The 23,171-nt window shown below is 50.3% G+C and overlaps 1 protein-coding gene across 1 annotated transcript; it reads left to right on the forward strand.

Annotated features, from left to right (window-relative positions):
- The first annotated feature begins 243 nt into the window (after nucleotides 1-243).
- Nucleotides 244-21,919, forward strand: Fah (fumarylacetoacetate hydrolase). The gene is made up of 14 exons (XM_057756355.1): nucleotides 244-439; nucleotides 4,047-4,157; nucleotides 5,080-5,201; nucleotides 5,394-5,443; nucleotides 6,912-7,002; nucleotides 8,663-8,760; nucleotides 8,868-8,920; nucleotides 10,683-10,782; nucleotides 11,688-11,818; nucleotides 13,443-13,518; nucleotides 15,767-15,813; nucleotides 16,909-17,010; nucleotides 17,598-17,715; nucleotides 21,753-21,919. The coding sequence occupies exons 1-14, from the start codon at nucleotides 359-361 to the stop codon at nucleotides 21,830-21,832; spliced, it is 1,260 nt and encodes a 419-aa protein (XP_057612338.1). The 5' UTR covers nucleotides 244-358; the 3' UTR covers nucleotides 21,833-21,919.
- Nucleotides 21,920-23,171: the final 1,252 nt, after the last annotated feature.

Here is a 23,171-nt window from a genome sequence, read left to right on the forward strand (position 1 = left end):
AGGGTGGGTGCTGGCCGGTTCCTGGGTGGAAGGGGGCTGGTATAGAGGCGGAGGCGGTCGAGGGGCATGGGAATAGGGTGGTCCCGGGTGGGGTGCTAGGTGGTACAGAGGGTGGGCCCGGGGTTAAGGGAGGCGCAAAGCGTGCTTGGAGGTGGAGGGGCGGTGGGGCGGGGCCGGGGAAGAGGCGGTCCTGAGGGGCGGGTAGGGGTGTTGCCAGGCGGTACTGGGTTCGGGCCTCGGGGAAGAGCAATCCCTGGATTGGGGCGGTCTCTGCGTCTGAGTGCTCCACTCGCCCTAAACACAGCCCCGCTAGCCAAACCCTGCCCGCCACGGGTTTTCCTGCTGGGTGCTCGTCAGCATGTCCTTTATTCCGGTGGCCGAGGACTCGGACTTTCCCATCCAAAACCTGCCCTATGGCGTTTTCTCCACTCAAAGCCACGTGAGCTTGGGCTCGGGCACGGGGAGGTGGGAGCTCCGGTTGGTTCCTCCCGAGCCTCGGTGGAAGGCGCCTGTGGCTCGAATGCGGCTGTGCAGGATGTTGAAATTCAGTCTCAGCTCCTGTGGGGTTGTGCGAGAACCAGTTGCAAAGAGAAAGGGGAGCTATCACCCCTCGCCTAGACAGCAGTCCCGTGCGATTATTGTGACCCAAAAACGGACGTGTAGTCCTGCTGGCCGTTTCCTTCCAAGAAGCCGGGTGGTTGTTCATTTTACTGCTAGTCCTTGACCCTACAACCTGGAAAGTACCAGCTGACCCCCATAAATTTTGAGCAAGCACTTTCTGGCATAGAAACTGTGCAGTCTAAGACACCAGGTTTTTTACCTCTAGCCTAAATTCTTTCTGCTCTAGTGTGACCTGCTGGGCATTCCCTGAACTGACCACAAGCTCAGTGGGGCAAGAGAAATGAACTTTGACTTGTACACATAGTCTGATTAGAAAGAAATCTTTGAAAACGGTTTTGGTGGAGCTGAGTTATCAACAAATACATAAAGGGATCCTCGGATAGGCAAAGCACATCCTTTCAAAATGTTTGTGGCATTTTCTGCTTGCTTTTTGCTAGCACTGTTGGTTTAGTTTTGTAAGTCATAGAGCCAAGGGAACTGCTTGCACCTAATAGGAGTCAGAAAATATATATATATATTTGCCAGGATTGATAGGTAGCAGAGTGCTTGACTAGCAAGCACCAACAGAAGGAAGGAAGAAAAGGACTCCTGGCAATTGGTCGGGTTCTCCACATCTCTTGCCCAGATGACTGCCCTTTTGTATCCTGCTGTGCTTAATGCCTTGGTCAGAAGAGCTAAGTGGTGGTTTCACAACCACCAGGCATGAGTAGATGTTGCAAGGACGCAAAGTTAATGGGTCATCCTGTCCACATAGGAGGTGTGTGGAGCCTTAACCTGTGCCAGCCAACCACCTTCTGGGGGCAGAATACTCCCTCTGGCCTCCCCTAGAAAGTACTTTACCCTCAGTAGAGATGCTCTCAGTCTTTTCTGGGAGCACCAGGTGGGTCAGGCAGGAAAGTTTGTGCATGCAAGCCCATCCTCAGCACTTGGTTGAGTAGTAAGGGACTCTGGCTTGCCCTCGCAGGGGAATCTGAAGTTACTGTTCTTTTATATGCGACTAGAGGCTTTCCAGACACTATACTCTGCTGTTTCTTTATCATCATCATCATTTTGGTTGTTTTGAGACAGGGTTTTCTGAAATAGCCATGCCTCTTCTGGAACTAGATCTGTAGACCAGGCTGACCTCAGACTCAGAAATTTGCCTGCTTCTGCTTCCTGAGTGTGAGATTAAAGGCATGTGCCACTATGCCCAGCTTCTTTTTTTTAGTAGTAATAAAAATTTAATTTTTAATTTTAAATTTTAATTTTTTGAGAATTTCTTATGTAAGCACTACATCATTCCTGGAAGCTCCTCCCTCCAACTTCTTTCTTCCCCCTCCCAAATTCATGATCCCTTCTTTATTGTTGTTACATGTATATTCATATGTATATATAACCCCTTGGACACATTTAGCTTTGTTCATATGTACCTGTGTCCAGGGCTGACTGCTTGGAATTGGTCCATCTATATAGGAGTTTGTTCCTGGAGACAACTATTGATTGACCTGTAGCTCTTCATCTAGGGGCGGGGACATGGAGAATTTCGCATCAGGATTGGCAGGTCAACTGGTGTCATTGTGCTGGTCTTGTTTAGTCAACTATATTGTTGAGAATTCTTAGGTGGAGTTCCCTGGTCATGTCTAGGGGAAATGATCTGTCAACAGGTGTCCTGGGCCACTGACTCTTACTGTCTCTCTGCTCCCTCTTGGGTGATTTTCCCTGAGCCGTCGGAGTTGGGATTGCATTGCAGATATAGCATGGGATTTGGGCGACAATACTAGGTTCTTCTCTTGGGTCTGTGACCTCGCCAGCCATGGGCAGTTGACTTGGTTTATAGTAACAGGCATGGATTCCCTCATGTTGAGCAGGCTCTAAGTCCAATTAGACAGCTATTGGTTAGCCTTGGGAAATATATAAGTGCCGTTATTGCCGCATTGTGGATAGTGTGCTATTGCAGTGGTAGCTGTGGCTCATGGGCATTAGGTCTGGATAGGACTACCGATTACTCCTCTCCTTTGACAGCTGTTATAGCACCAAAGTGACGCAGTATAGGCTTGGTTCATGTATGACCAGGCAGGTAATGCCTGTGATTAGGTCACAGAGGTGATACAATGATAGAGGTTCTGTCTTGCCTTCAGCAAGGCATAGGATGATTGCCCCATGGTCTGTCCTGGTGTAGGAGGTCCTTCTGTTCATGTGTTGATTTCCTTGGTTAATGAATAAAGAAACTGCTTTGGGCCTGACAGGGCAGAACTTAGGTAGGCAGAGAAGACAGAAATGAATGCTGGGAAGAAGGGCAGAGTCAGAGAAGCCATGAATCCTCTGCCTGAGATGGGTATCAGTTAGAATCTCCGGTAAACCACAGCCACGTGGCAATACACAGATTAATGGAGATGGCTTAAATTAATATGTAAGAGTTAGCCAATAAGAAGTTAGAGCTAATGGCCAAGCAGTGTTTTAACTAATACAGTTTCTGTGTGGTTATTTCGGATATAAGCTAGCCAGGCGGCTGGGACAAACAAGGGACCCTCTCCTTGTAACACTGTCCTATATATCACCCGAGCTGACTGTCACCAGGATCCGTGTAGCTCAGCTCTGTGTTTTTTGAAGCAGAGTGGGGAGACTGAGGCACACAGAGTTACAGAGCTGAGGACATATGGGTTCTCTGGTGAAGCTTCTCAGGGTCGTGTGGCCTTGGTCTATCCCTAACACTTAGGGTGTGCCTTGCAGGTACTTCTCTCTGCCCACTGAAAGGAGCAGGCACTGGAGACAGGGTCAGCCAAGAAGTCTGCCTTTCAACTCCCATGAAATCCCTAGAATGGCTGGACTGTTGGTTCAGGTGTCAAGGAAGCCTGACTTAGGACAGAATTCCAGGAAGTGAAGTCTTCTGATGTGCTTAGTGTTGTGGGGCCAGGGGCCAGCCTTGACAAAATATTTGGTCTGCTGTATCCATCTAAACTCCTGCAGAGCTTTTATGGGGGCATAAGCAAAATTCATTCCTGTGGTCAGAGCACCGTTGCTTCTTCAGCACCTGAGTTCTGCTGCGTTCAGGCTACCACAGAGCTGTCGCTCCAAGTTACAACATGTGGAGCACTCGCTGCTCTGCTTCGTAAGAGAATGGCCCCGAGCAAAGTCCTAGGACCAGTATGAAAAGGAATTCAGGTTCTTGGTAAGGTGGTGAGCAGCTCATCACTAGATGCAGGCAAGCAATGCTGGGAACTTTGCCTCCATAGGCTCCCTGGTCTTCCTCTAGTCTATGGGGGGGTGTTTGATTAATTTTCCATCAAGAGGTCACAACTTTGCTTTCTTTCTTATCCTGGATCCTGGTCCTCAGTCCTCTCCTTATGAGGGTTGTCCCAAAGGAACCCATGGGTCCCTGAGTATTGGGTTTCTGTTACAGTGAATGAACTGGCCTATCAGAACTGACTGTGTCTTTCTCCTCCCAGCCAAAGCCACGGATTGGTGTGGCCATCGGTGACCAGATCTTGGACCTCAGTGTCATTAAACACCTCTTCACCGGGCCTGTCCTTTCCAAACACCAACATGTCTTCGATGAGGTAGGACACTGTGTCATAAATTGTGTCCATTTTACTACCTACTGTGAATGAGATAGTGTTTCCTTAGTCACAGCTTATCCCTGGGTAAGTGGGAGCTGTTGACACATAGAGGTGACAGGAGGTAGCCTTGACACCTTAGGGTGGTCTCTGAGCAGAATGTGAGCCCCTGACTCCAGTGGGTCTCTCAAGTTGCCTACGAGATGAGGATAGTATATAACTCTGGTTTCTTTTTATCCTGGGCTATTCACGCTTTGGTGTTCTAAGGCAGGAAAACCTTGAGATAAGGAACCATGACTGTTACAGTCCAGATTTGGGGTACAGCTTGATACAGTCATTCTGGCTTTCTTGTTCATGGGGGATGGCTGCCCAGTCCTTCAAAAGAACAGTCCTGGAGCATCCGTCCTTGCTTGTGTCTACGTAGAGTGACTGCCCTGCCCTCTAGGTGTGCAGTTGTGCCTGGAGGCAGCCAGTTTGGCCTCCATGTCTATGGGGGATGGGTCTAACTTTCCTCCCTCATCACAGGTCGGCTTGTAGGATCCGATTTTTCCTGACACACAGGCAGGGGTGCTTGTGGTGTTCCCTGAGGACCTCTTTTGTGCAGGAACTTTGCACACATCTTCCCTGTCGGTCCTCCTGGCCATCCTCTGGCCTGGAGTCAGTCTTGTCACTAGACAAGTGGGACTTGTGCAGTTCTGGGGTGGCTGTCCACATAATAGCTATTAAGCATTGTGGGGGGGCATATTCAGGAACAGATGGGGTGTCAAGAAAGATGACCAGCTTTCTCTAGCTTTATGCAGAGAAGACAAACATATGAACAAGGGTCCCAGCTTGTGAGTGCATGGAGAGAACTCAGACTCTGGCAGAAGAGATGGCTCAAGGATTTTCTCGGGCATAACCATCTCTAATCCTGTTTTGGCCTTAGACAACTCTCAACAGCTTTATGGGCCTGGGTCAAGCTGCCTGGAAGGAGGCAAGAGCATCCTTGCAGGACTTGCTGTCTGCCAGCCAAGCCAGGCTCCGAGATGACAATAAGCTTCTGCAGCGGTGAGGAACACACGGGGAAAGAGGGACATGGCAGGGGGGATGAGGCTGGGGTAGTTAGCAGTGCCTTATGCATCATTGCTTGGCTGTCTGGCAGCTTCACCCAGCCCTGTTCTGGGTTGCACATGGTGGGGTGGGGGTGGGGGGGGCTCTGGGTCTGGAAGACCAGATGGAACCCCTGATTCTGTGTTTCAGTGCCTTCGTCTCCCAGGCTGCTGCCACAATGCACCTTCCTGCGACCATAGGTGAGTCCTGCTTCCCTGTTAGGTCATCCAGAGTAGTTTAGTGGGCCTGGCTGGCTGGGCAGATGCTTGGCATGGCATCCGATTTGACCGAATCAGCAAGTTGCTGACTGAAAATGAAATGGGCCCACCAGCCTGAGGCCAGGCGTAGGGTGCATCCTTCTATGTCAGCCAAGAGAGGGAGCCTCTGCTTTTGCCTGGACACCTGTGGTCTGAGAGCTGCACAATTCTGCCTGGAAGGATGGAATTTCCTGAACCCGTTTCTCCACTCGGCAAAGTCTTGCAAAGGTTCTAATGCCCACAGCTAGGTGGAAGACCGGCTTGAGGATGGGCTCATCTCCTGCTTCCCTTCAGGACTATGCTCTACTTTCAAGGCAAACTAGTTCTCGGGGTCCTTCATCCTTTCTAGTTAATGGATACTGTGACTTCCTGTTTCTATGGTCATGGACCTGTTTATTTTCTGGCAAACACACTCGCTCTTGCTTCTGTGCCCAGGACTGAAGGTGGGAAGTAGTGAGCAGGTCTCAGGCTGGCCGCCCCTTGCTTAGCTGGTTCCTAGACTGTGCCCTCTCCTTCTCTTTCCACCTCCACTTCTTGTCCAAGCTGCTTGGATTGGGGTACTCAGCTTTGCTGTGTGTGTGTGTGGGGGGTTGGTACAAGGTTCAGGAAAGATGGGTAAGCAAAGTACCGTAAGTGGGCTTCCTGGCAGATCTCAGTAATTCGTTCACATGTGAGAGAAGGGCACCTGAAGCTCATGAACTTCCACGTTCATCACAATCATTAGGCACTGATATACAAGTCCAAATACAGATACAAGATGCCTTGTTCTTGGTGCTGAGGGTTGCTCTGGGACCGGCCTGAATGGTGACAGTTTCTCGAAGATCTGCATGCATGGGATTGGAGCGCAGTGAAGCCCACCCCAAAGAAGGGTTCAGAAGTGGGGCCTAGGTTTGTGGGAGCCTAGGTAGTTTGGATGCTCACCTTACTAGACCTGGATGGAGGTAGGTGGTCCTTGGACCTCCCACAGGGCAGGGAACCCTGATTGCTCTTTGGGCTGTGAGGGAGGAAGACTTGATTGGGGGAGGAGGAGGGAAATTGGAGGCGGTGGCGGGGAAGAGGCAGAAATCTTTAAGAAATAAATAAATTAATTAATTAATTTAAAAAAAAGATTAAAAAAAATAGAAGTGGGGCCTAGGCCTTGCCAGGATTTAAACTGACAGAGGGGAGGGAGAAGTGAGGCTAGGGAGCAGGCATATGTTAAACAAAGGCATGCCAAGGGTTGCCCAGTGAGGGCCATAGCAGCTCTATGTGGTCCAGGTGGGAGGGAGTGGGGGCAGCCATTTCATATTTAAATCTCACTGTCTGAATCAGGAAGTGTGGGCTACTTTTCCTGAAGGGGTCCGTGAATCTTGAAGAGGGGTGTGAATCCCTCCTCTTGGGTCACTGGCTGTTTTGGGTCTTCCTTCTGCAGGAGACTACACGGACTTCTACTCCTCTCGGCAGCACGCCACTAACGTTGGCATTATGTTCAGGGGCAAGGAGAACGCGCTGATGCCCAATTGGTATGTCCTAGACCAGACGTTGGGATGAATTCGAAATCATCTCTCCCCAGGAGCTGCAAAGACCCTCTTTGGTCAAAGCAGTCTGGGGGGAAAACTAGAAGGGATGAAGTCACGGCCTCTAGAAACAGCAGACCTAGCTTCTGGTTCTCTCAGATTTTAGGGGTGGAGGGCTGTCAAGAGCCTGTGGGTCAGTCCCTTCAGCTCCCCCCGGAGAACAGACATGGGAATGAATCCCCTGCGATGCTTGATCTCTAGATTCTTTCATTGGCCAACTGCCTATGGTCTAGCCCATGAGCATTCTGGGTAAAAAATCAGAACTCAAAAATACTTCCAGTCTCAAGCATTTTAGAGGAGGGAGGCTCAACCCAAATGATCTTTGTAGTAAAGAACTTGTGCATAATATAAACAAAGGCAGCACGGGGACCACCCTGAATCACGCGGAGAAGGCCTTTGTTCCTACTCTGTGAAGGAGCTGCCAGTCAAAGGCTGTGGCTCCCAGTTTGGTCCAGATGAGGGTAAGGAAGCATATCTTCACTGGCCTTGCCCCTTACTTCCTGAGCCCTGGTCTTTGGCTAGACACGTTCTGGCAACTTGGTGACAGGCAGCTCCTTTGGGGACTAGACAGTCTGTGTATCATTTTCCCTGAGGTCATGAGAACATACGGTTTATGATAGATAAGTGCACCCTGGCCCTGCACAGGACGGCAGTCTGTCGTAACTACACACCTGAAGTAGGAGTCTGGAGACCGGGCCCAGCCTGCTGTGTCCTGCAAGACTGACCTTTATTCTCCATTTCCCTGCTGCCGTGGACAGTCCTTGTGGCTATATCACTCTTAGCTGCCCCTGTCTTCTCCGTGTCTTCTACCTTGTACAAAGGCCCTCTGGGATATAGGGACTCTCAGATGATCCAAGGTTGTTAGTTACGTCTAAAAAGATTATTCCTCCATCTTCCTGGGGGTTTGGGGTATAGGTAGGCAGAGCTTTCGAGGGAGCCGCCACTCACTGCTCTGCAGGCATAACCTCTTGCTTTATTCAAAATAACCATTGGTGTGTATCATACGCTACATGTAGGTCCGTGTGTTCATCTAAGAGCACCCCGGCCCCACCTTGCTCGGTAGTGCTTTGATATTTGGGAAAGCTCTTTGATCTCCTCTCCATAGTCTTGTCTTCCAAGCATCCTCTGAAAGTGTTCCCCAGCCTTGGATAGCTATTGTTCCAAGCAGGGTCCACAAAGGAAGCAGCAGAACTCTTGTCTGTAGTCAGAGAAACTCAGGTTCTTTATTTTTCTTCCTCCTCCTCCTTCTCTTCCTCACTGTGGAGCTAGCCCTAGCTGGCCTAGAACCTACCATGTACACCAGGCTGCTACAGGCTTGTGGTCCTCTTCCCGCCTCTGCCCGCGCTCTCTTTCTGAGTACAGTGCTGGGATTGCAGGCACACCCTGCCGCCTTTTCTTATTAAACCTGAATCATCCCACCCCCCACCCCCACCCCGCCCCCTGTGATGTACTGCGTTTGGTTTCTCCATTCCTCTGTCCGTGGACACTTGGGCACATGTTTGAACTTTTGAATAGTAAGTGTGAACTGATTGTTTCTTTCTGAAGTTTATTTTACACCACATGTAACATCTCTGGCACCCACACCCCTCTCTCCCTCCTTTGTTAGGCTCCACTTACCTGTGGGATACCATGGCCGAGCTTCCTCCGTCGTGGTATCTGGCACCCCAATCCGAAGACCCATGGGACAGATGAGACCTGATAACTGTAAGGGACTCCAAATATCCAGGCCCTGGCAACGCCCAGCCCCGCCCTGTTGCTATGAGCTCTGTACTCTGGTGTTGATGGCTCCTTTTATGTGCTATCTTCCCCAGCAAAGCCTCCCGTGTATGGTGCCTGCAAACTCCTGGACATGGAGTTGGAGATGGTGAGTTACGTGCCAAGCCTTACTGAGTGGGATCCAAAAAGGCCTGCAGCGGGCGAGCTCTCTTTCTGGGGCAGCAGTTCACACCTGTCCAGTCACAGACAGCAGCCCCGTGACCCCATGGGACCATTGAGGGAAGCTGATGCTCGCCCTTCAGGTCCTGTGTTCGTGAATTCACCTACTCGCTAAACTTATTTGCAACCCAAATAGTAACACAAGTCATTGCCACAGGGAGAAGTGGAAAATTTGAGTCTCCTTGATGCATACACTTGTCTTCGGTGGAGGTCACACTGGGCTCCCTGTCTTCTTGTTTCAGATCTCATTCTATAAACACGTGTTATTTTTCTGGTCTGCCCCCCCCCCCGTATTTCCCACATACTCATGTGTTTTGAGTTGATTTTGTTATTTATTATGTCCCCCGAGTGGAGAGCCCTTGTGCGCTCCTAACTGCAAGAGGGCAGAGGTCCCTTATAGACCCGTGCTGGAAAACCCTCCTTCACCCCTGAGCTGCAGCCCTCGACGGGGAATTCAGTGCTGATGAGCTGACGCTAGAGCAGATGCCATTAACAAAAAGAACTAAAGTGTGGTTAGATAAAACGGCTGACTGGTCTGTTGATGAGTGCTGCAGCCGGAGATGCAAAAAACCATTTCTTTGCCTCTGGGGGGAGCAGAGTCTCACCTGTTCTGTTGGCATTCATGGTGATATTATATGTTCATATGTGAGCAACAAGCATCAAGCAGCCCTCGTCACCTTGTTACTCCTGTGGCACGGCCTGCACCGTTTCAGAAACATGCTTACACCAAGGCTCCGCTTTTTTAAACATTTATTTATATTTTAAAATCATTTTTTCCCCAAAAGTTTCTCCTCCCAGTCAGGCTCTGCTTTTTATTTAAATTACACATTTTATTATGGGAGTGCCAAAGACCCGTGTGCAGCTATGAGAAATGAGGTGGAGATCCCCTGGTCTTGAACGTGATGGCATCCTTCATGCCTCGCTGCCCTTGGATCTCTCTTCTTTTTTTTATCTTGATGAAAACTTTGCCCTGTCACCGAACAAATAAAACCAACCCTGACTTCATGAATTAGCTGATTCTGTGCCGATGAAGGAGCCACCCCCCACCCCCCAACCCCCACCCCACCCTGCCTGCACCTTTTAGTTTCCCATGGACATGACTGGAGGTTCTGTTGGTTCATGGCTGGCACACACATCTCATTCCTCTGGGGACAGGTTGTAATGTGTGCCACTGTGTCAGGTGCTGTGTCAGTCTGTCTACCTGATGCTTCAGTTCTTCACGAGCATCATAGAGCTGTCTGTCAGACATTAGGTTATGCAGTCATGTTATAGTTATAGGGAACAAAGAAAGGAGCAGAAAGGCCTGCGGTGCCCTGAGTGTCAGGAGGAAACGATCATGGGGCTGCTAGGAAAACAGGGCACACGTGAGTGCAGTTCTTGTCTTAGAGATCCAGTGAATTAGTACCTCGTCCCCAGGCTGGAAATACTTTCCCCTTGCCCTGCAACCGGCAGTGACCCCAAATGACAGGTGGTCTTTTTGTTTGTTTTATTTTTTTGTTTTTTGTTTTTTTGAGACAGGGTTTCTATGTAGTTTTAGAGCCTGTCCTGGAACTTGCTCTTGTAGACCAGGCTGGCTTCGAACTCACAGAGATCCACCTGCCTCTGCCTCCTGAGTGCTGGGATTAAAGGCGTGCGCCACCACCACTCGGCTTACAGGCTGTCTTGATTCTAACCGACTTTCCCTGTGACAGGCTTTTTTTGTAGGCCCTGGGAACAGATACGGAGAGCCGATCCCTATCTCCAAAGCCCACGAGCACATTTTTGGGATGGTCCTCATGAATGACTGGAGTGGTAATACCTGGTGGCTTCCACCGCTGCTCTGTGCACAGGCACATGGGGATTGACTGTGGGACAGGAAGCCCAAGGACTACAAGGGGGCTGCTGCACAGATGTGTGGCTCTGGGGATGTGGGCCAGTCACAGCTTCCCCTAGGGGCTTCCTCATAAATGGAAGGACGGTGCTGACAGTACCTAAACCTTTGTCAAGCCCCACCTATCTCCACTCCCTGTTGCCAGCACCAGCATCTCATTCTGCTGATGAAGAGCTGAGTGTGGAGGGATATATATATATATATATATATATATATATATATATATATATATTCATTCCAGCCTGGCTATATTCTGTCCTGCCATAGGCTAAAGCAGCTTTATTCATTAGCCAATAAAAGCAACACATATACAGAAGGACACCCTGGGAGGTCTGGCTTGCCAGAGCCCTGTGGAGAGGTCCATGCATGTTGTAATATGAGCGTCAGGGCTGCGTCCCCGGCACCCGGCCGCCCGCATAGCTTATGTCCAAAATAATTACACGGAAACTGTATTCTTTTGAACACTGCCTAGCCCATTAGTTCCAGCCTCTTATTGGCTAGCTCTTACATATTGATCTAACCCATTTCTAATATTCTGTGTAGCACCATGAGCTGGCTTACCAGGAAAGATCTTAACCTGCGTCTGTCTGGAGTGGGAGAATCATGGCGACTGCCTGACTCGGCTCCTTTCTCCCAGCATTTTGTTCTGTTTACTCCACCCACCTAAGGGTTGGCCTATCAAATGGGCCTAGGCAGTTTCTTTATTAATTAACCAATGAAAGCAACAGATTAATACAAGACCCACCTCCATCACATGCAGGTCAAGAAGCAGGTTAGAGTGAGCCTGTACATCATCATGAACCCTAAGCTTGCTCTTCTCCTGTAGCCCGAGACATCCAGCAATGGGAATACGTCCCTCTCGGGCCGTTCCTGGGGAAGAGCTTTGGAACCACCATCTCCCCATGGGTGGTGCCCATGGATGCCCTCATGCCCTTTGTGGTGTCCAACCCGGAGCAGGTAAACGCCCCTCTGCCGAAAGCTCTGCTCTACGTTCCTGTTTCTGCCCTTTTCTGCTGCCCTCTGAGCAAATACAGAGACAGTGCCGTGCTTGCAGGATCGTGGTGCAGGTCAGGCAGCCGTGACATCAGGGGTTTCTGTCCCTCTAACAGTTCATAGGGAAAACATACTTTTGTAGCTTTTAGAGTTCTCTGCACTCAAGAAACTGCCTGACAAAACTGAATGGTTGCGCCATAGCACAATTTAGCTTTGTACAATGGCTCCCTCTGGAGTCTAATTTGTAGAATGCATTAGAGTAGAGGGTATAGGGAAAAGTGCGTTGTCTCTGTCACTCTTCCCAACCCCCTTGCCCAGGGCTGGGCCAGTGGTCCTCGCTGCCATCCCCCACTCTGTCCCATTATGCCCTGTCTCACCCCTTCACTGCAGTCACCCTGCCTTTATGGCCTTAAGGCCAACACTGTGTAGGCCCCAGCTTTCATGGATGTTCTCTTAAACATAGCTCTGTCAGATGACCTCTCTGGTTCTCCCTTGTCTCTGGGTCCAACTCTCGTCCAGAAGGTTCTGCTCAGGGCTCTCTGCTTTCTCCCTGGCATTGTCTCCTGAGCCTGTGTGCTGCCGCTTTTCTCCCTCACTCATCCATGTATCTTTGTGCTTCCACAACCTGGGGGACTTTCCCTGCAAATCGGCCCTTCATAAAAGACCCTGCAAGACTTTCACTCCGTCTCCTTGGATCTTCCCTAGCTGTCCCCATCATAGCACCCACTTCTCCCCTCTGCTGGTCTCCTTCCCATTTCTCTGTCTCCCTCCACCCTCCCTCTTCTTTTCTGCCTTCGCAGGGCCTGTTGGGCCCCTGCCTTCAATGGCCCACATCCTCCCTCATTGTCCTCCCTCCCGGTCCATCTTCACAGATCTGTCTGGACCCCAGGTGTCTCTGTCCTTGCCCAGTACCATTTATATATAGCTGTCACCACTCTTGTCCCTTACCAACTAATCATAATTTTTGTTTGTTTGCTTCTTTGTTTGCTTCTCCTCAAAAGCAGTTTCGAGTTTAACCCTTCATTCACTGGGAAAGAGCTGTATTCCCACTTAGCATCACAGGTCACACTGGCTGTTAGAAACACACAACTGTTCAAATCACCCAGCATGATCTTACGTCCCGCTAAATGATTTTTGTATTGTCTTTTGGGGAAATGCTCTTTTTGCTCTCTGCCTGGCCATCAGCTGCCTCCCCAGGTGTCCCAGCACCAAATTCACTCTGCCAGATTCACTGTTGCTAGGCACTCTGCTTTCTAGGGCATCTGCCTTCCCCCTCTATTGTCCTGGTCTTTCCTTACAGGCTCTATGGACCATCTTGCTTCCCATGGTCCCCTTCCCAAGTCTGTCATCCCCCAGATCTCTACAGCATTGTTCCTTTGGCCCTGTGACTTCTAACCTGCTTATGCACCCCCTCCTCGGCTTACTTTCTCAAATCTAGCACATGTGACCTCCTGTCCTATCTATGAATAGTGAGCAGGGATTGGGTCTCTGGAAAAGAAACATTGCTGCCACTTGGCACACTCTGTGCTGGGGTGCAGAGGCTGCTGGAACTCAGCACTTCTCTCTGATGTACTCCTCTTCCCTCTAGGACCCCAAGCCCTTGCCGTATCTCTGCCACAGCCAGCCCTACACATTTGATATCAACCTGTCTGTTGCCTTGAAAGGTATGTTTCAGGGTGAGCGGTGTTATCCATGTTCAGCAGGCAGGCATGAGCAGGTGTCATTGCCCCAATGGATTCTGAGCTTTGCTGAGTGACACTAGAGGCACCTGCTTCAGTCTGGAGCCACACAGGGCTCTTGTAAAGAAAAGAAGAATGTGAGGGCCATCCTCCAGTTTAGAGGCATTGTCCCACATGGGAACCCTGGTCCTTCATTCTGTGTCTGCCTGCTCTCCCAGCCAGAGTCTACCCTAGTCTCTAGTCACATCTGTCCCTGCCACCACCCTTACCCTGCACCCCAGAGGTGTGGCACATTTCATCAAATGCCTGTTGGAAAGCCTTATCTCAGAGGCTCATGGGACTGTGGGAAGCAGGGCTCAGCCCTGAACTGCAGGTTGGGCAGCCCAGAGATCCGATGCTGATGACCTGCCTCCACTGAGCCTCTCCACAGACTGAACTGTGGAGTGAGTGGCTCTACAGACCAAGCTGTGGTGGGAGGGGCTGCTGTGCAGGCTGTGGTGGAGGTCCGGTCTCCGCATCACTCCTGTCCAGCTTTGGGGCTTGGGCAAGTTACCAGGTAATCCACTAGTTTGCCGTCTGTGTTAGAGGGGAACTATAGCCTTGGTTTATGGTACAATGTGATGACCAAGGAAACTAATTCATAGACCTAAACCTAGAACAGAACCTTCACTAGGAAGGGGCAGGTGTCATCTTTATGTCTGGGGTGGAAGAGATCTTGCCTGGGGACACATTTGGAGACATTTAGTTCCTCAAGGCCAAACTCTAGCTAGATCCTTGTTCCCTCAATTTCTCTCCTTTGGTCTGTGATTACACACATTCTGTTCTGTGTCCTTAAGGCCAATTCCTGGGTTTCAGTCCTCATGAGAGGCAGGAAACGACTTTTTCTTTCTTTCTTTCTTTCTTTCTTTCTTTCTTTCTTTCTTTCTTTCTTTCTTTCTTTCTTTCTTTCTTTCTTTCTTTTCTTAAGGATCAAATATCAGGATGCTCCATCTAGGAAAAATCTAAGAGCCATAGCAGCACCCTCCTCTGGGAATCTGCTGGCCCCATACTTTCATGTTTCAAGTCAGGAAACAGGCTCAGAGAGGAAGGATCACCCTGAGTCATGGGGCTGTGCTGCGCACCGCGCCCCCCTGTCTGCACTCTGTGTGCTGGCACCCAGTTCGCGAGCTTCGGGCAAGGGGGCTGGAGGTTAAAATACACAGACACACACAGAGAGAGAGACAACGAATTCCCCAAGAATGCCCCCTTTATTGTGTTCAGGGGCAGATTATATAGAGATAGCCACGCCCCAGCCAAACCCACCAGAAACCACTCTCCTGCCGTCAGGAACTCCTGAAGGTCTCGTGCTCAGAGCAGCTGTAGGCACTCAGATCAGGGGAAAGCAAGTTGTTTACAAGAAATTCAGGATCTGGGGTCTCACTGCTCCCGACAGGGCTGGCTAGGCTCATACTGGATCTAAGTGCCAGTGTTGTAAGCTCCAAGATTGTGCTTTCACTCCCAGACACATCCTTGCAGTGCCTTCCTATCTTGCTCCTGTTCTGGTCATTTCCCTGTGTCAATGAAGGGCACTGATGGAGAGGGATGGGATGGGAGTGAAGCCACAACATCCGGGGGTACAGAGCTCAAGTCACAGTTTTGAGGTTCCAAGCTGACATCAGAATAACAGGGAGGCAAAGCTGCACTGTAGGCACCCTGACTTCCCGTGGGGCTGCAGAGCATACCTCCTGTGGTAGAGGGGCTGGATTTGAGGGAGGAAAGCACATTGTAGGGGTTCATACTATCAGAAGATGGCAGTGCTCTTGAATGAAGTAGGTGCTTAGGAAGGACTGCGACATTAATGGTGAATGACTACACTATCTATTAGTACAGAAGTGTAGCAGGTAGACCAGTTGTCCAGAGAGTCTCAGGCTGTGTTTGAGCAAGGTAATATGTAAGTTTCAGCCTATGTGGTGGATGTTAGGAACACTGTAGGAAGGGGTACTCTGAAGCTGTGTCTAAACTCAGCAGCACACAGTGCTTGTTCTGGATGGGAAGAAAAACTGGTAGCTTAGGTGCACGTCTCTGCCCTCCCTGGACTAGGTAGCCTCAGTGGGCATATCCAAGCTCTGACACCCTCTAAGCTTATTCCACAGACTAAGTGTAATCCTAGCAGACAAGTGGAGCCAATTTGAAAGTTTTCCTTTCCGATCAGTGGGACTAAATCTTATGAGTGTCACTACTCAATCTCTGACAGGAGAAGGAATGAGCCAGGCGGCTACCATCTGCAGGTCCAACTTTAAGGTGAGTTTGGGGGCTGCTGGACTGCTTTGTGGAGGGGAAGAAGGGGACAGGAACAGGAGAATAGCAGCCACTAGGGATGAGATGACAGTCATCGTGAAAGCCTGAAGTCCCCATGACCCTGGTCCTTTCTAGACATGTGTGGCATCACAGAGTCCTGTCAAGATGGAGGATGCTGTATGTATGTGACCAAAGTTTTCTGGGTGCATTTTGCATTCTGTAAGGTCCAGCCTCTGGATCCCGTGTCCTCGCGGACTGGATTGATTGGAAGTGCTGTGTGGATGCATACATGAAGGGGCCTGAGGCTGACAGTGGCTGTCTCCCTTAGTCTTTCTCCATTTTATTTTTGAGACGGGGTTTCTCCCTGAACCTGAAGCTCACGGATGGGCTAGGCCTACTGGCCAGCAATCTCAGGGATCCTGCTGTCTCTTCCACCCTAGTGCGGAGATTACAGGCACACATCGCACCCAGATTATTACAGGCTCATACCACACTCTGTGGGCCACGGGGACTCAGTCAAACTTGGGCCCTCATACCCGTGCAGCAAGCTTTACTAACCGAGACATCTCAGCAGCCCACTTATTTTTGATCAAACCTTTAAAAATAAAACCTCACGTCCCATCCTGTCATTGCCATCCTGCTCAGACATTCTGTTAAAATCACTTCGGCTCCGGGGATAGTGTCAGATCCAAGTCCTGGAGTGGGGGGTGGTCAGCCAGGCCTTACTGCAGGAGGGACAGTAAGGAGGAACTCCCAGGCCTGAGGTGCTCATGAACATGTAGACCTGAGCAGACAGAAAAGGCTAAGAAGATGCAGCTTTCAGGCAACTTAGAAAAGGATGTTGGGAGAGATGAGGTTCCAGAGGAAGCCATGTAGAAGCTGACAGACAAGGGGGCTCAGAACCTTAGGCGGGTGGACAGCAGGTCATCTGGAGAGAGACTAGAGGAAGGCAGAATCTCAACTGAAATGAGACAGGCATTGTAAGTATGCATGGAGTGGGGGGGGGGGGGTAGGAAAGGCATGGGCATGGAGCAAGTGACGACATCCCGCCCAGGAAGCAGGCTGCCCACACATGTCCTCCTGTGTCTGTGCCCTCAGCATATGTACTGGACCATGCTGCAGCAGCTCACACACCACTCCGCTAATGGATGCAACTTGAGACCCGGGGACCTCCTGGCTTCCGGAACCATCAGTGGATCCGTGAGTGTCAAAAATACCCGCTGGGTCCCCAAGCCAAAGATAGGCCAGTTGAGCAAGTTGGGGGTAAAGGAGACCTGTGTGAGAACCAGAGCTTGACTGTCTCCCCAGAAAGCAGCAGTCACTCCATCTAACACAGAAGGAGGTGACCTCACTGCTGCAGGCTTCTCATCTGCCCTGGCACCACCATGGGCCTGGGGACAGGGGTGCACAACTTGGAAATAGTGAGGTGGGGTGGTGAATAGGTTGACTTCACTCAGTGAGATCCTTGCCTTGGTGCCTGGGAGGTGACAGTCTCTCGTCAGTGGCATAGTGCTGGGCATGGTACTGCATGGAGGTTGTGAGCTGCAGTCGGTGGAAAGAGAAGGCACACTAAAGCAGGCCCCTGAGCATGCTATAGGCACAGAACCCGTAATAGACAACATGCTTACAGGAAGATTGGAGGCACACCCTCTTGAGCCACCAGGACGCATCTGCAGTGGCCTCAAAGGTTTTACGGGCCCCTGTGTCTCACCGTACTGTCACATTAGAGCTGACCTCTTATATCACCAAGATATAAATGCATGCCCCCCCCCTTTTCTCTTATAAAGGAACCTGGAAGCTTTGGCTCTATGCTAGAACTGTCCTGGAGGGGAACAAAGGCCATCGATCTGGGCCAGGGCCAGACCAGGACCTTCCTGCTGGATGGTGATGAAGTCATCATAACAGGTGCGGCCCACAAACCCCTCAGGCTGAGAATACCCATCTGGCAATGGAGCAATCTGTCTGCTGTGCATTTACTGGAGTTTCTGGATTCTGTGTTTGCACTGTATGCCCTGGGCTATTGCCTGGACTTCTGGAAACTTCATGTGTTAGTGTCCACATAGGAAACATAGTGAGAGCCCATTTTGCATTCCCACCACCACATACACACAGAGCAAATTACCCAGTAATGGTGGGGCCCTTGCTTTCTGGACAATGTATCAGGGGCTGATCTGAACCTGGGGTCAGGAGGGCATGACTATGGTAGTACCTAATATTCTCACCAGCCCTTTCCAGGAAGTTGGAGGCTCTATATCTTTGGTTGCCATTCTGTCTTTCTCCTGTTTATTAATAGCAAGAAAGGCATGGTCCATGATTAGAAGACCACTTCTTGGAGTCATCACCGTTCCGGTGACCTCCCAGGGACTCACCAACAGTGTGACAATTGAGTCACTCAACATTCTGGGACTTGATTGTCCTCATCTTTACAGTTTGATAGCAGAGTTCTGGGATTATGCCAACAGCTGTGCTCTTGGTAGAAGTGTGCTGGACCCCTGCTGAGTTCCCTGGAGGACTTTCTGGAACTCTAGAGATGAGGAGTAGCTCACACTGCAGCGACTCTCATTGGCTCACACTGCGGTGATTCTCATTGGCTCATGCTGTGGTGACTCCCATTGGCTCACACTGCAGTGAATCTGGTGACTCTCATTGGCTCACACTGTGGTGACTCTCATTGGCTCACACTGAGGTGATTCTCATTGGCTCACACCGTGGTGACTCTCATTGGCTCACACTGTGGTGACTCTCATTGGCTCACACTGAGGTGACGACTCTCATTGACTCACACTGAGGTGACTCTCATTGGCTCACACTGCGGTGTTGCCTGTGCACTATTATACAGGTTACACAGTGAAGTTGGCACTCCGTGGAGGTTTTGTAGACTGTGAATAAGGAAGTCTGGTTTTCCCTCTAGGCAGTGGATCTGTCCAGTCCCAATTCTTCTCACCTTGGGGCATCTAAAACCTGGAGTGTATGTTACAGCTAAAGTACTTGAACTAGTGCTGATGTGTATTTAGGTCTTCTTGCCCTCTGCTGTTTTACATGGCTGTCTCTAGAGAGATGAGGATCTTGACCTTTCTTTGATGAAACCTATAACTGTCTCCTACCTTCCCGCCTGGTCTGCTCTCATCAGCCACTTGTTTCCTTTTGGGTATCTTCTGATGACCCGTAGTTCCTTGATGCCATCCTGGTACCAAAAGTCTCTGTCCTGTGGACTGGAACCTTGGACTCATTTCCTCATAGTAGTCTGCTGGATATATTTTTAAGGTGCCCTGTCCCCTCTGTGCAGAGGGTGTGCCCTAGATCGCCTATGGATCCACAGCTGAAGCCCTCACAGGGCTTCAGCAATAGACCTTTCAGTCAGTCCTGTTCACGGAATCCTCCTGCTTGCTCCACAACGCTCCTATTCTGTCCAAGATCCCCTCGTGAAACCCATCTGCTGCCACATACAATCTATCACCTCTTAGCATGGGATTCTGCGTGGCTCACTCAGCTTCTTTCTCCTGCAGACCCTCTGCTATCACATATCACTTTTCTCAGAGCTGTGGACCCCAACCTCAGCCTAGCACAGCCTGGCACAGCTTGGCACAGCTTTCCCTGCCACCTCTGTCCTCTGCTAGCAGCTCAATGTCATTCAAGATGGCAGCATGACTGTCAGCTTCCATACCCAGCCAAGGTCTCCTGTTCCTTTCCTGTGCTGCGCTAAGAGCTCGTGAGCTTGATGGCCTTCTCTCATAGTTCTGGAAGACAGAAGTCCACTGTGGAGCTGATGGGGGGCTGCGCTCCTTACAGATGTCTGGGGGAAAGGCCTATTCTTGGCCTTCCAGCTATAGCGCCACCAGCAGAGCTCTAGTCCTTGTTCACATCAACACACAGTCTTGTTCTGTTCCTCGAACCTCCCTCCTTGCCTCCTATGACATACTTGTGTTAGTTTCCAAACCCATGCAGATAGTCTTATTTGAGGATTCTTTCCATAGTCACACCTGAAAGCCTCTGCTCTGTGAAGTAGATGCCAGTGTGGGATGTGATATCGTTGGAGTTCATAGCTCAATCTGAAGTACATAGTGACAAGCTAGGCATACTGTTTAGTGGGCTGAACTAAGGAGAAAGGTACAGTCAGAGCTCAAAACAGCAAGCAGCACCCCAGGGTTGATCACTACCCGCTTTGCTCCCACTGATCCTAATTCTGGTTAACTATGTAGAGCCTCGTGGTGTCTGTTCAATGTCCATGTATCCAACCAGTTACAGAGGCAACATATTAAGAAACATTGTGTCTGTACTGAAAATGGCCAGTCTTCTTGTCATTATTCCCTAAGCCATACAGTGTAACTCTTGACATGGCATTTGTATTGTCTTAGGCACTGTAAGCCACCCTTAGATGACTTGAAGTGTGTAGGGACCGTGTGTGTGTAGGCTCTATGCAGACTGCCCAGGGGCTTACCCTGGAGACGCCGAGGGCTGACTGTGCTTATTAAATGTCTGCAGGGCCCAGCGGTGTTGGAGGTGTGTCTGCTTCCATGCTTTCTCTTCCTACTCACCCGAGCCTTTTGGAAATGTGTCGTTGCCCCAGTTCTGCAAAGTAAAAAAACCTAGCAGCGTATAAGGGAGGTGACTCATGGCAGAGCACACAGACGGCAAGGTCAGGATACAGTTCCCGTTGCGAGCTGCTCTCCAAGGCTAGACCTCTGCCTGTCCAGCAAGGACGCCAACTGCTGTACGCCTGCTTTGTGTCTGGTGTTGCTTCAGTGCCCACCAGCCAACCTCAGGTCCTGCTGTGGGGGCCTATGGAACGTGCTTTTTACAATGTTGATGTGTAAGAGAGAGAGAGAGAGAGAGAGAGAGAGAGAGAGAGAGAGAGACTGAATAAGCTGCCTCAAACAATGCAGAATTGTCTCTGCAGCTCTCAGGTCAGGCCTGGAATAGAGGGCCCCAGGGCTGAGGCAGCAAGCCCCATGGTGTTCTTGGATGTTTGTACCACAGAAGGCAGGGAAAGTCCTTTTTTGTGTGGTCGTGGGAAGCAGGATCCACAGGAGCCCAGGGCCCATATACTGCCTTCCGGCTTCACCTACTCTGGCTCTCCTTGGCTCTTTCCTACTGACTTCCTCTGACTTTCCTTAATCTTGTCATTTCCCTGCTTTCTGCTTTCCTTGCTGAGACAAATCCCTACATCACTCCCTGATGACCGAGTATGCGGTAGCTTCTCATGCAGTTCATATGAAACACGGTACAAGGTGTGTCCATGTGTACTCAGTCCTCATCCTTCACACATGGAGACCACAACGGAAATCTGCATCCTTATTCAGCGTCGCACAGAGTCAGGATTTGAATCTGGGCCCCTGCAGGGAGTCACACAGGAGAAGAAAGAAACCAAACACTATCCATTTGAGCAAGTGGCTTCAGGCATCAATCCCAAGCCTTGCCTTCTGTCCTCTCTGGGCATTCTGCTTTGGACCCGCAGGGATCTGTTCCCGGAGACTGGCACTTCACTGCCCACTGCCCTTCAGCTTACTGTTAGTTGAGACTTCCGTCTCAGCATCTGAAACAGTGTGACAGAAACCCATTTCCCTCCATGCGGTCATGTGACAGGGCATCTCTCACACCTGCCTCTGTGTCTGTTAATCCTTCCCTGTACAGATCTGCTGCCCATCTGGTCCACAGAACCATTGGGCTTTTTGACCTCCTGTCTTCTCAGGATTGTTTGTGTTTTCTTCCACTGGCAGCTGAGTTCTCATTTCTCTCCATTTTTTCCTTCTCCCACTGAGTAGCAGGAGGCACAGTTCCAGGCAGGGCACCTGTCTCTGGGGTAGGGGTATGCAAAGCCACAGGTTGCCCTCCACCCTGAGCAACGCCGCCTTTGTCTTTATGTTGCCCCAGTCCGTGCTCTGAAGCACCTGAGCCCAGGAGGTCCGCGGTTCCATGGCTGATCCTGCCTCACTATGTTTCAGGTTACTGCCAGGGGGATGGCTACCGTGTTGGTTTCGGCCAGTGCGCTGGAAAGGTGCTGCCTGCCCTCTCGCCAGCCTGAGGTTCCAGAAACCACAGACCACAGCCTTGCCTACTGCGGACGCTGCTGCGACTGCCCTTCATCTGGGAACAAATAAAGTCCTTGGCTTGTGGGAAGGACCACAGAATTCTCTGTCCTTGGTTTTGTACAGTGGGTCGCTGCTCCCATGATAATGGTCATTAGTTCATCTCTTCCAGCCATAGGACTGAAGGCCTTGGTAGGGGTTCTTCATCAGACTCCTCAGGCCTTCAGTACTCCCTGGAATATGGGAAGAGAATGGCCCCTGAAGTGTTCAGTACTCCCCAGAGAGATACAGCCAGGGTGTGTGTGTGTGTGTATGTATGCACGGCATGCATGCATGTACACATACACATGTGTATGGATGGAAAGAAAGACACATTAAACACACACATGCATGCATACACATGCGCGCGCACACACACAGGGGGGGGATTATTATAGAGACTTAAAGCTCCAAATCTGTAGTGCAGGTTATCTGGCAAAATTCTCTTTTCTCTTGTGGCTGTCACCAGGTAACCCAGTCCAACGTGTATACCTGAGCCAAGGACAGGATGAGCGAGGGTCCTGGTGCTCACCTTTATCCTCCATACCCACTGAAGCTCAGATGCTGCCCAGTCTCTGTCCCCACCCAGTCTACACAGTCGCCTTGGCCTAGTTTCTGAGAGATGGAAGAGGATAAGATAACCATGACTCTACTTGGGCTAGATGAGTGAGAATTCAGGCCTGCTAATAATTAATGCCTTTCATTATTCATTCATGAGCTTTGTACCTCTCTGACCTTCCTGAGCCTTAGGAGTTTCCTGAGCTCCTCGTTTTGTTTGTTGATGTGTCTTATAACCCTTACTCCTACCTTCCTTTTAGAGGAAATATCTACACAGCACTCCGCCCCTTCCTCCAGCCTTCCCCTCTCTCTTCTGGAGTGTTCCTTGAGCCTTAGAGAGGATGCTATAGAAGTCTGCTTACTTCCTTCCATTTATATCTTAGCGTGGGGCCACTATGCCACGGCAACAGCCACTTATTCTCCAGTTCGACCCCTCATGAAACTCCAGAGTAACTCCTGCCCACTACAAAGAAAAGTTCCCCTGATAGTTGCAGTAATCACAGGGTATGTGTGCAAATGTTCAGGAGATCATAAGATAGGCACGTATTTCTATTTAACAAACAAGAGTCACGTCCCCAACTGCTGGGTTATGCCCTGGCTTACAGTTTCAGACATAGGATACCTTTCATTCCAAACATAGAGCAGACCTTAACTCTATTCAGAGCGTGGTTGAGTGCGTTTCTCGCAACCATTCCACTTTTGTGCCAGCAGGCGCATCTTGCCTGGCCTGTTGACAGC

This window comes from Chionomys nivalis, chromosome 23 (genome assembly GCF_950005125.1).
Source record: "Chionomys nivalis chromosome 23, mChiNiv1.1, whole genome shotgun sequence".
Taxonomy (NCBI): Eukaryota; Metazoa; Chordata; class Mammalia; order Rodentia; family Cricetidae; genus Chionomys; species Chionomys nivalis.